Source organism: Amblyomma mixtum, chromosome 10, assembly GCF_055824585.1.
Source record: "Amblyomma mixtum isolate Tamu chromosome 10, ASM5582458v1, whole genome shotgun sequence".
In the NCBI taxonomy this organism is placed as follows: Eukaryota; Metazoa; Arthropoda; class Arachnida; order Ixodida; family Ixodidae; genus Amblyomma; species Amblyomma mixtum.
Genome location: NC_143021.1, coordinates 107,476,236 through 107,488,301, shown reverse-complemented (window position 1 = coordinate 107,488,301; position 12,066 = coordinate 107,476,236). Strand labels below are relative to the sequence as shown.

At 49.9% G+C, this 12,066-nt stretch overlaps 1 protein-coding gene and 1 long non-coding RNA gene across 4 annotated transcripts; both read left to right on the top strand.

Moving 5' to 3' along the window:
- The first annotated feature begins 311 nt into the window (after positions 1-311).
- Positions 312-4,584, top strand: LOC149326624 (uncharacterized). 2 transcript variants are annotated; one of them, XM_089563524.1, is made up of 12 exons: positions 313-1,213; positions 1,714-1,828; positions 1,886-2,054; positions 2,115-2,487; positions 2,718-2,891; positions 3,011-3,086; positions 3,156-3,266; positions 3,354-3,602; positions 3,661-3,832; positions 3,966-4,114; positions 4,195-4,392; positions 4,468-4,584. In XM_089563524.1, the coding sequence occupies exons 1-11, from the start codon at positions 908-910 to the stop codon at positions 4,374-4,376; spliced, it is 2,076 nt and encodes a 691-aa protein (XP_089419650.1). In that variant the 5' UTR covers positions 313-907; the 3' UTR covers positions 4,377-4,392; positions 4,468-4,584. The 2 variants fall into 2 exon arrangements, with proteins under 2 accessions (XP_089419649.1, XP_089419650.1); XM_089563523.1 differs by having other exon boundaries at positions 312-1,213; positions 3,011-3,266.
- Positions 4,585-6,293: 1,709 nt separating this feature from the next.
- On the top strand, positions 6,294-7,021 carry LOC149326623 (uncharacterized). 2 transcript variants are annotated; one of them, XR_016286020.1, is made up of 2 exons: positions 6,294-6,407; positions 6,546-7,021. It is a non-coding gene; the product is annotated as an uncharacterized LOC149326623 (long non-coding RNA). The 2 variants fall into 2 exon arrangements; XR_016286021.1 differs by having other exon boundaries at positions 6,294-6,466.
- Positions 7,022-12,066: the final 5,045 nt, after the last annotated feature.

Sequence of the window (12,066 nt, the reverse complement as noted above, 5' to 3'; positions counted from 1 at the left end):
CTTTTCTGTACAGCTAAATGAGAGAGTGCACTCTTGAGGGCAGCACATAAATAAAAAAAAGCAGCTAGAACCGCAGTTCAAGAGCTCCTAAAAAAACTCAAGACCGGCGATGCCCGCCTCTACTGGCTGTGACAACAGTTAAAGGTGCACTGAAGAGGATTCTGAACATGTCTTTTTGCCGCGGGAACTTGATGTACACGTTCCCAGCATTCTTAGGAGCTGCGACTTATTGCCCTGTGTGGCCGATTTCCTCAATTAAATCTAATTAACGTCCGGCTCCCGCCTTTTTTTTTTTAATTCGGCCTCATACGATGGGCGGAGTCTACAAACGCGTCGAGTGCCTTTCAGTCAGCTCTGTGGAGGCTTTGCTTTGGCTTTATTTTGTTTTTTAAGTTTCCGTGAATAAGTAGTTGCATTCGTAGATAATATAGCCGCAAAATAAGCCAACAGAAATAAAATTACGCGCGGACTATTTGCTTTCGCCAATGACTTGACTGAAGTGAAATGAAAACCGCGAAAATAATCGAACTAATTTCTATTACTCTTTCTGGACACGCAGGATACAATAATTTGATAAATCCGCGACATAGTTGTGGTTCATAGAGCGTATCACTAAAAAAAAAACAAGCCCGAAGCAGCCGGACTATGTTTTCTCCTCGTCTGCTGCCATAGGAGTGATGCGCCCTACCGCGGTGGCTTCGGCCTGCTCCGAGGAAGCGCTCGCCTCGCTTCTTTTACTTGTCGGTTGTTGGTGCACGCGGTCCTTACTCCCAGAAGGTCCTGTGTGCCCCACTTCCTACTTTTGCTATCCTGCGACATCCTTGGATCTACACTTTTTCGTGTGATCTGTGGGACGCCATCGCGTTTTGTTGCGAGTGTTGTTCGGTTCGCGAGTGATATTTTCGCGATGCCGGACGTTTGTGCGGTGAGGTTGTGCCCTCATCGGACTAAGAAAAATTGGCACAAGGGCCTACGTTTGTTCGCCTTGCCGAAGGACGAACCGCGACGTAGTGCATGGCTACGTTGCGCGGGGCTCGATAACACCGAGACGCTACCAAAGTGTGTCCGCTTCTGCTCTGAACACTTCGAGATAAGCGCTTTCCATCGGCCCGACGTGAGTCACTCTCGCCTGCGTTGGAACGCTATGCCCACGCTTCGACTTCCCGTCGTCGATGGAACCGAGCAACAAGCCCCGAAGCGCCAAAGAGTACTGGTAAGTATTTCTATGAATTAATTTTCTTAGCATGGCTCGACAGTGTCGTTCTGTAGGATCGCCGACTCGAACATGCGTCAGGCTGAAGATATAGTTTGTTCTAAAAGTTACGTGGCTGTATCATGACGCGAATGGTCATCATTTGCAGAAGCGAAAGAAGTAACAGTGTTCCGTGCTTCGCGTTCGTAAGTGTGGGGTCGGCTAAATAAGCTTAGAAACTTTGATATACAGCTTGTTCGGCAATTTTACGCGCGCCGTACAATGCTTCCGCCGGCTAAAACGGTGCATTGTTCGCGCTCAAATTTCGCGCAGACATGGCGTTTGGTTGTAAATGCTGTGATTCACGATGCCGTGCACCCGATAGAAACTAATCAAGTTCCCAAATCGGTGTATTTATAGTGAAGGCATGGAATGTAGAGCAATCCTGAAATGCTATGTTGCACCACCTCCAGCTTTGTAAACCGAAGTGACTGATCGGCCTTTGTACAACCATCTTTCAGAGCAAGGATCTTCAACCAGATCCCTCTGAGGCAAGGCTTTCAACAGCTGCAGCCAGCAGTGGTCCGTACCAGGACAATGGTTCTGTCGAACACAGCACTAGATCTGAAGCTGTCTGTAAGTCCTTATTGCATTTCGTCCATTCTGTGTGGATGAATATTTGTTTCCCTACAGTGACGCCAGCTGCGACTTCTCCTGGCCGTGTCACAGAGGAGCCCTTGCTGCTTCCACCCTTCGTCCCGGCCACATGCAGCAGTGATCCACTTGACTGCACATCTCCACAGGGTGACAGGCTAGACTCTGACTCCAGCTACTCTCCAACCTACCATGACGATACCGAAAGGTGGGCTCTTCACAGCTGCATGGGTTTTGGGCCTAACAGTTGGCACTATTCTGATTCCAGTGAGTCATCCGCAGAGAGTACACCGGCCCCCCCAGAAGAAGAACGGCAGTTCTTGGTCTTTGAGAGCTGTCTGAGGGAGCTGTTCCAGACATGCCCAGAGTGCTCGAGGCCTTGTGAAACCACCATTACCACCAAAGGCAGCCTCATCAATGTCATCAGCATCTGTCCTCTGGAGCATGTCCGGACGTGGAACAGCCAGCCTGTCATCAATGGAAGGGCAGCAGGAAACCTTCTGCTGTCCAGCCACCTCCTCTTTTCAGGAGCAAATGTAGCTTCCACACTGAGGATGCTGCGCCACATGAATGTGCAGGTCCCAAGTGACCGGACCTTCTACAACTATCAGGATGCCCTCCTTTTTCCTGCGATAGAAAAGGTGACCAACAAACCATACTGATATATTTACCCCAGCTTGACCAGATGTTTTCAAAAAAGTTCAATTCTCGTTAGCCAGAAGGCAGAAATGAAGTTCAGATTAAACGAACACACTTCTCCTGACATCACTTTTTTGTTGTTTTGTAGTAACTACCGCTGCAGTAGTGCACAATCAAACTAAGTTGTAATTTTACACTGGGCTAGTCAAGAAATGGAATAACATTTGAACAGATCTGGCTACAAGAACAAGCTGAACTCATGGACCAGTTGAACAACCAAGAGGTTGATGTCACCGGTGATGGACGATTTGACTCCCCTGGGTTTTCTGCCAAGTTCCTGACATACACCACGCATGTTGAGCAGATCAACAGAATTCTTCACTCGGTCCAGGTCCAGCTGGGGGAGGTCAGTAGACACGTCTGTGGAAAGTTGTTGCAGTAATTCAGTGATAAATATTTATGTAAGCCGTTGGTATGTAGAGTGGAAATACAGGAATGTAATGTTTGAAACCCGTCTTCATGCAGTCGGAGCAGGCAATGGCCAGCGTGAACATGGAGAAGGAAGGCCTAATCAAGCAGCTGGAATTCTTCAAGGAGAAATGTATGGCATGCCACAAAGGTTTATATGGTAGACAATTTATCGTTATCCCACCGACAATGCATAACACAGGTATCAAGATCCGGTCTCTCACAACTGACCGTCACCCTGCCATACGAAAGCACATGCAGACCCGTGAACCCAAGATCAAGCACTACTTTGACATTTGGCACATCTCAAAAGGTAAGAAAGTTGAGAGCATGATTGAAAAGATGCTTGCTTGCACAGAATGTGCTGCAGGCTTCCCTGATATGCCTTTTTAAAATTAAGGTGTCAAGAAAAAGCTAGCTGCGGCAAGCAAGCGGGCTGGATGCAAGGAGCTGGACCTCTGGATTCAGTCAACTACCAACCACATGTACTGGGCAGCCCGCGCTGGAGGGGGCAATGCAGAGCTGGTCGTCGACGTCTGGCGGAGTATGAAAAATCACGTCATCAACCAGCACTCTGGACATGGTGGACTGTACCCAAGGTGTCTCCACAGCGACATGCCAGAGGAGACAAGAGTTTGGATGGACCCTAGTGAGTTGTTTTTGCCCTTGTCTAAAGAACTTGTTTTAAAGCATACCTTTTCCTCAAGAGTCCCAGGCATACGAGCAATTCAAGCACATCACTGAGGACAAGCGTCTCCTCAAGGATATCACACAGATGTCCCCCCATGGCCAAACGTTTGCTCTGGAGGCATTCCACAGCATCTTGATTGACTTCGCGCCAAAGTCTATGGCATTTTCTCCAGCAGGGATGCTCGCAAGGTAATATTATATTGTAGTTCTGTCCTCTGTCTAGAGGCAGTTGGTTTATTCCAAGAGTCAGCACGTAACCACATCCACGTACTCCAGATCATTAGGCAGCATTGCCATCCGATGCGATATCCTCAACTTACAGGACGCAGCTTGCCATCCTCCACTTCAATGAAAATGCAGACCGGTCCCAGGCGAAGACAAAGGAAGGCAATTCACGCTGGATGATGAAGACTACCAAGGCGCGAAAAGGCCATCACACAGTGTGCCCCATCAAAACAGCTACCACTTACAGTAAGTATTATGCTTCATCCCAAATGAGTGACTTGAGGGGAGCCTTTTGGAATGAAGTAATGTGAAGATTTCATTTCCAGAGTATGTCAGAAAGCTTGTAAAAGAAGTTATCAGCAGCAGCGAGCTTTGGCAATCTCTCTCTGATGCATCAGAGGCCAACACAAGTACTTTCCCAGCACCAATGACCTCGGCCTTCACAAGGCCTTCTCTTCAGGACCTTGTGGAAGCAAGGAGGTCCCGCTTCAGCCTGGGTCCCCAGTGAGGCTAGACCAAACAAGGTGAGGGCGACAACATCCAGCGTGTTTGAAAGTCTGAACTGACCAAGATGTGTGTTCCCCCTTCTGCTGCACCAGAGGCCGACATAGCATCTTCGTGGCAGGGCTCGGAATCCTACTTTGCAAGTGTAATGAGGACCAATGGCTGCCAATGACATCACTCACACTGTGTCCCATGCAAACACTTCCAAGTTTCAGTGAGTAACATGTGTAACTTCTGCATGAATGACATTCGGGGCGTATTTTCGAACAATATCATGCTCCAATTTCCCTTCCAGAGCGCACCTGAAAGTTTGAGAAGGAAGTTATGAGCAGCGCCAAGAGTCAGCGATCCTTCTCTGATGCATCAGAAGCCAGCATAAGTGCTTTCCCAGCACCAACGATCGGCTTTCGCCAAGGTGAGGGTGACAACATCCAGCGTGTTTGAAACTCTGAACTGTCAGACGAGCTGCAAGATGTGTGTTCCCCCTTCTGCTGCACCACAGGCCGACATAGCATCTTCGTGGCAGGGCTCGGAATCCTACTTTGCAAGTGTAATGAGGACCAATGGCTGCCAATGACATCACTCACACTGTGTCCCATGCAAACACTTCCAAGTTTCAGTGAGTAACATGTGTAACTTCTGCATGAATGACATTCGGGGCGTATTTTCGAACAATATCATGCTCCAATTTCCCTTCCAGAGCGCACCTGAAAGTTTGAGAAGGAAGTTATGAGCAGCGCCAAGAGTCAGCGATCCTTCTCTGATGCATCAGAAGCCAGCATAAGTGCTTTCCCAGCACCAACGATCGGCTTTCGCCAAGGTGAGGGCGACAACATCCAGCGTGTTTGAAACTCTGAACTGTCAGACGAGCTGCAAGATGTGTGTTCCCCCTTCTGCTGCACCACAGGCCGACATAGCATCTTCGTGGCAGGGCTCGGAATCCTACTTTGCAAGTGTAATGAGGACCAATGGCTGCCAATGACATCACTCACACTGTGTCCCATGCAAACACTTCCAAGTTTCAGTGAGTAACATGTGTAACTTCTGCATGAATGACATTCGGGGCGTATTTTCGAACAATATCATGCTCCAATTTCCCTTCCAGAGCGCACCTGAAAGTTTGAGAAGGAAGTTATGAGCAGCGCCAAGAGTCAGCGATCCTTCTCTGATGCATCAGAAGCCAGCATAAGTGCTTTCCCAGCACCAACGATCGGCTTTCGCCAAGGTGAGGGCGACAACATCCAGCGTGTTTGAAACTCTGAACTGTCAGACGAGCTGCAAGATGTGTGTTCCCCCTTCTGCTGCACCACAGGCCGACATAGCATCTTCGTGGCAGGGCTCGGAATCCTACTTTGCAAGTGTAATGAGGACCAATGGCTGCCAATGACATCACTCACACTGTGTCCCATGCAAACACTTCCAAGTTTCAGTGAGTAACATGTGTAACTTCTGCATGAATGACATTCGGGGCGTATTTTCGAACAATATCATGCGCCAATTTCCCTTCCAGAGCGCACCTGAAAGTTTGAGAAGGAAGTTATGAGCAGCGCCAAGAGTCAGCGATCCTTCTCTGATGCATCAGAAGCCAGCATAAGTGCTTTCCCAGCACCAACGATCGGCTTTCGCCAAGGTGAGGGCGACAACATCCAGCGTGTTTGAAACTCTGAACTGTCAGACGAGCTGCAAGATGTGTGTTCCCCCTTCTGCTGCACCACAGGCCGACATAGCATCTTCGTGGCAGGGCTCGGAATCCTACTTTGCAAGTGTAATGAGGACCAATGGCTGCCAATGACATCACTCACACTGTGTCCCATGCAAACACTTCCAAGTTTCAGTGAGTAACATGTGTAACTTCTGCATGAATGACATTCGGGGCGTATTTTCGAACAATATCATGCGCCAATTTCCTTTCCAGAGCGCACCTGAAAGTTTGACAAGGAAGTTATGAGCAGCGCCAAGAGTCAGCGATCCTTCTCTGATGCATCAGAAGCCAGCATAAGTGCTTTCCCAGCACCAACGATCGGCTTTCGCCAAGGTGAGGGGGACAACATCCAGCGTGTTTGAAAGTCTGAACTGTCTGACGAGCAGCAAGATGTGCGTTTCCCCTTTACTGTAACGGAGGTCGACATGAACGTCTTGTCAGCACATACTTTTACAAGTTTCTTGCATGCAGGTCCAACCAGCTACAGATTCCCAGGTTCCTGTCTACCCGGCCCCAGATTGTATGGACATGCCAAGACACGTATCCTTTGTTGAATGGTCACCTTGGCAACCAACATCTTTTGCAGAAAAATGACTGGTTCAGCCAGATCACACAGATTTTTCTCTCGGCAGAACCTGCCTGCTAGAGAGCGCGTATCCCAGTTGGCGGATAGGGATGCTCTTATCACAGTCTGGCCGTTCTCCTCTGCAATTTGTGCAGTCACTTGCAAGACACTTTTAGCAGGAATAAACTTTGATTCAGTGCACCTGCAGTTACATTCCCCTTGACTGGCAGAGGAGCAATTGAGGCAAGTGTGATAAGAGTGGTGCTTGCACCCGCGGACCAAAAGGCATTCAGATTTGAGCAGGATCCCGGCCACCTACCAAGTGCCGGAAGGATTCTGCAGATACATCTAAGCAAGTCAATAAACTATTTTACAACTGCTATTCTGAGTGGCTTTGTGCATCTTTTCGTACTTTACCGCATGGCTGAAATACAGAGCTATACATTATGCTGCAAAAGAGCAATGGAGCCACCTAACTTACTGATTTTGAAACGCTGCTAGGCAAATACATTTCCTGCGATTCAGTTGTGTATGGCAGTTTGATGAGCTGCAGAACAAAATTTTGTGAAGATGTGGAAGGTTCACACCTTGTTGGTTCATGTATCAGCAGGTTAGTTGAAGTCTGAAAGTTTTGGTCCACCACCACAGTTCTGTAAGCCTTTTAAACCAACTCTTATAGAGCAGTTGAATTACAAATAAGTCTTTGCTACACGGAGACTGAATAAGCTTAGTACATTCCAAAAAAAAGTGGTCTGGATGAATTACAATGTGCAAAAGCTCTGATGCACTGCAAGCAAAAATGTGGTATGAGGTGATCCAGTTCTTTATCCTGCCAGTGGAAAGCTGAAATCCCATGTTCGGGTGCATAGGATGCCTACCTTTGGACGATTTACAAGGACTGTGGGTCGGCACACTCACTCGTGAGTGCCCTCTTATCACCTCACTCGCGTCTGTGAGCATGAGTGGTCATGATTGGAGGCAAATGCCGCGTGACAGTGAAGTTTGTTGCATGTGCTTATTTTTTTTCTGTTGATAGCTGAGGGAATTAGATATTCACTGCCGAAGGCGCTCGAGGTAGCATAAGGCACCATACCGCTGTCTATTTACAAATGACGCAGAGGATTACGCTGGCGCGAGAATGGAAATATTTCGTTGTTGTTCACCTTACTAGTTCACCGTTGGCATGGGCGCAGATTCGCAGGTGCAGTGAACCGATACGAGTTGTGTCCGATCCTTTTATCGAATTTCGCATTACCACAGCTAGAAAGGCAGATGTCTGTTGACATGCCTCCTACACGGCTCGAGCTCTGTACACAGAGTTCCAATGCTTGCTGCTGAAACCACGACTGTCAACTTCTCAGCAATAACTAGCGTAAGGTGGGATCTCGAGTACTGCAGTGGACGCTTCGTTTTTTTTTTCTATGGCCGGCCGTGTGCACTGTAGAGCTCTGCTCGGGCCATAATTTTTTTTATTGGGCCAGACCCATGCAATGAGCCTGATCTACTTGGCCTAGCTCTTCAACCACACAAGGGAAGCTTGTGCGGTTGAGTGAGTGGTCATGAGTTTGGGTGACGGGTTGTGAATGTGAGTGAACATTAGTGCGAGTGTGTGAGAGGACGTGAATGAGTGCTTGTGAATGCGAGTGGACATGAGTGTAAGTGAGTGCAAGTGGCCGTGAGTGTGAGTGTAGTTGAGCAACCTCTCATGGTGCTGAGGTATGACAAGGACGAGCTTGTCCTTGCCTGTCAGGCAGAGACTTTGTCTATACTACTACACAGACACTGAATAAACTAAGCACATTCCCAAAAATGGTCTGCATGCAATCTGTAAATGCTGTGACGCATTGGAAGCAAAAATGAGGTGCGAAATGGTTCACTATTTTTCAATATATTTCAATGGTTCAATATATTTACAAATAGGGAAGAACAGCTGCGAGCGGCACCGAGAACACAGTCCGAACTTCGTTGTCTTCTACTCTTCCCACGCTCTTGGTCGTCGTCTACCCACTTCAGGACCCCCGGCTGCTGAAACGCCGTCTCGGCGTTAGGGCGGCGACGTGTGAGCGTCGTGATAAGGTTTAAGGCGACAGACGTGGACGATGTCGGTGGTGGCGCCAGAGGACGATGGCGAGGTTTCAAGGGGAGCAATTTCATAGTTCACGTCGGTAACACGGCACACGACACGGTAAGGGCCACGGTAGTGCGAAAGGAGCTTCTCGGAGAGACCGACGCTGCGAGAGGGCGTCCAGAGAAGGACGAGTGATCCTGGGGTAAATTCGACGGCCTGGTGACGGCGGTCGTAGGCTGACTTCTGGGAAACTTGAGAGGCTTGGAGCCTACTACGTGCTATTTGGCGCGCCAGCGTGGCCTGGGAGATGGCGTCCCGAGCGTAAGCAGTGGTGGGGGCTGAAGAAGGCGGCATGAGTGTGTCCAAAGGCAAGGTGGGATGCCTACCAAACAAAAGGTAGAAAGGAGAATAGCCTGTTCTGTCATGAAGGGAAGAGTTATATGCAAATGTCACATAAGGCAAGGCTGCGTCCCAATCTCGGTGGTCTGGCGATATGTACATGGCTAACATGTCGGTGAGCGTGCGGTTGAACCTTTCCGTAAGCCCATTGGTAAGCTGTCGCGAGCTGGTGCTGCGTGTCACACGAACGAAGAATGTCGTGAACTACTCTGGATAGAAAATGACCGCGGTCGGTGAGCAGTTGACGAGGGGCGCCGTGGTGAAGGGTGACGTCTTGCAGAAGAAAATCGGTGACATCGGTAGCGCAGCTGGACGGCAAAGCACACGTGATGGCGTACCGAGTCGTATAATCAGTTGCGACAGCGATCCACTTGTTGCCGGAGAGGGACGTGTTGGAAAAGGGCCAAGAAGGTCGAGGCCAACACGGTGAAAAGGTTCCGGAGGTATGTCGATGGGTTGCAGAAGACCGGCAGGCAAAGTGGAGGGCCTTTTCCGACGTTGACACAGGTCGCAAGTGGCCACGTAACGCTTGACTGAACGATAGAGAGCAGGCCAAAAGAAGCGATGCCGCACCCGAGCGTACGTGTGGGACACGCCAAGGTGACCGGCTGTCGGCAGATCGTGCAGTTCTTCCAGGACAGAAGAGCGTAGACGTTGGGGTATCACGAGCAGGAGCGGAGGGCCATCGGAGCGTAGGTTTCGGCGATACAAAATGCCGTTCTGGAGCACATAAAGGTTCAGAGACGGAGATCGGTTTGCAGAACGGATGCCATCAAAGATAGGTCGTAAAGATGAGTCGTGGCGCTGTTCGTTGGCAATATCGGCAAGATCAGAGATAGCTAAGAGGCAGGGCAGGGTCTCTGCGTCCTCTAGGTCAGGTGGTTCCACAGGGTATCGGGATAAACATTCAGCGTCCTGGTGATGGCGCCCTGACTTGTACACGACGGAGTATGAGTATTCTTGGAGGCGCAATGCCCAGCGACCAAGGCGACCGGTGGGATCTTTTAGTGAAGACAGCCAACAGAGAGCATGGCGATCAGTGACAACAGCGAATGAAGGGCCGAACAGGTAGGGTCTGAATTTAGCTACTGCCCAGACAAGGGCAAGACACTCACGCTCAGTAATTGTGTAATTTTGCTCTGCGGCTGAAAGTAGGCGGCTGGCATAAGCGATGACTCGATCTTGACCCTGTTGACGTTGGGCTAGGACGGCGCCGATGCCATATCCGGAGGCGTCGGTGCGAACCTCTGTGGGAGACGACGGGTCAAAATGTGCTAAGATGGGCGGAGTGGTCAGCAAATGGACGAGGGATGAAAATGAGTTCTCTTGAGCAGGGCCCCAGGTAAAGGGGGTGTCGTTCTTCAGAAGATCGGTGAGGGGACGAGCGATGCCGGCGAAATCTTTGATAAAATGGTGAAAATACGAGCACAAGCCGACAAAGCTGCGCACATCTTTCGACGACCTTGGAAGAGGAAAGTCCTTCACAGCTTGAATTTTGATGGGATCTGGGCGTACACCAGAAGCGTCAACGAGGTGTCCGAGAATAGTGAGTTGGCGACAACCGAACTTGCATTTCGATGAGTTCAGCTGAAGTCTGGCGTTACGAAACACTGTCAGAATATTGGAGAGGCGCTCGAGGTGCGTGGAAAAAGTAGGCGAGAAAACCACAACATCGTCTAGGTAACAGAGGCAGGTGGACCATTTAAAGCCATGAAGAAGGGAGTCCATCATTCGTTCGAAGGTAGCCGGGGCGTTACAGAGGCCGAGCGGCATGACTTTAAACTGGTATAAGCCATCAGGCATCACGAAGGCGGTCTTCTCGCGGTCCTTTTCATCAACGGCAATTTGCCAGTACCCCGATCGAAGATCAATTGAAGAGAAATATTTGGCGCCGTGGAGGCAATCTAAGGCATCATCGATCCTTGGGAGTGGATATACGTCTTTTTTTGTGATGCGGTTGAGGTGCCGATAATCAACGCAGAAGCGCCAGCTGCCGTCCTTTTTCACCAGGACGACTGGTGAAGCCCAAGGACTTGACGAGGGCTCGATGATGTCTTTTGCGAGCATCTTGTCCACCTCTTGATTTATGACGGTGCGTTCGGCGCTGGACACTCGGTACGTACGTCTGCGGAGAGGAGCGGAATCACCGGTGTTTATGTGATGCGTCACCACAGAGGTCCGAGCCAAAACACGGCTATCAAAGTCGAAGATGTCGCGGAAAGATGATAAGAGGCACCTAATATCGCGAGCTTGCATCAGCGGTAGGTCAGAAGCGATCATGTCAGGGTAGTCGTCCGTTGGGTTCACTGTTGATGGGGCCGCAGGCAACCGGCATTGCTGAGTGGAAGGTAAGCAGCTGTCCACCACTGATATCACACATTCGGCAGCAGGGCACAGCGTGGCGAGTGAGATGCCTTGCGGGAGCGGTTGGATGGATGAACCAAAGTTCAGGACAGGAAGGTACGCGCGGTTGGCCGACAATGTAAATACAATGTGTGGAAGCGCAATGCTGCGCGTCAGGGCGACGTCAAGTTCCGCAGTGACTACGTAGTGACCATCAGGTACAGGGGAACAGATGAGAAAGAAATGTAAGTTGCGGCTTGAGGCGGTAGACGAACAAAGTTGACAGCACAAAGACTGTATAACTGGGGACGGCGACTCAGCAGAAAGAGGAAGGTCAAGCTGAACAACATTAGTGGCGCAGTCAATGAGGGCTGAATGCTCAGACAGGAAGTCGAGGCCAAGAATGACTTCATGAGGGCACTGGTCTAGAACAGAGAACAGAATGGATGTATGGCGGCCGGATATGGTCACACGGGCTGTGCATAGTCCAACAACATGAGGCGTTCCGCCGTCGGCAACGCGGAGAACGGCTTTGGGTGCAGGGGTCAGTACTTTTCGGAGGCGGCGTCGTAGGGCTGAACTCATGACGGATACGTGCGCGCCTGTATCGATCAGGG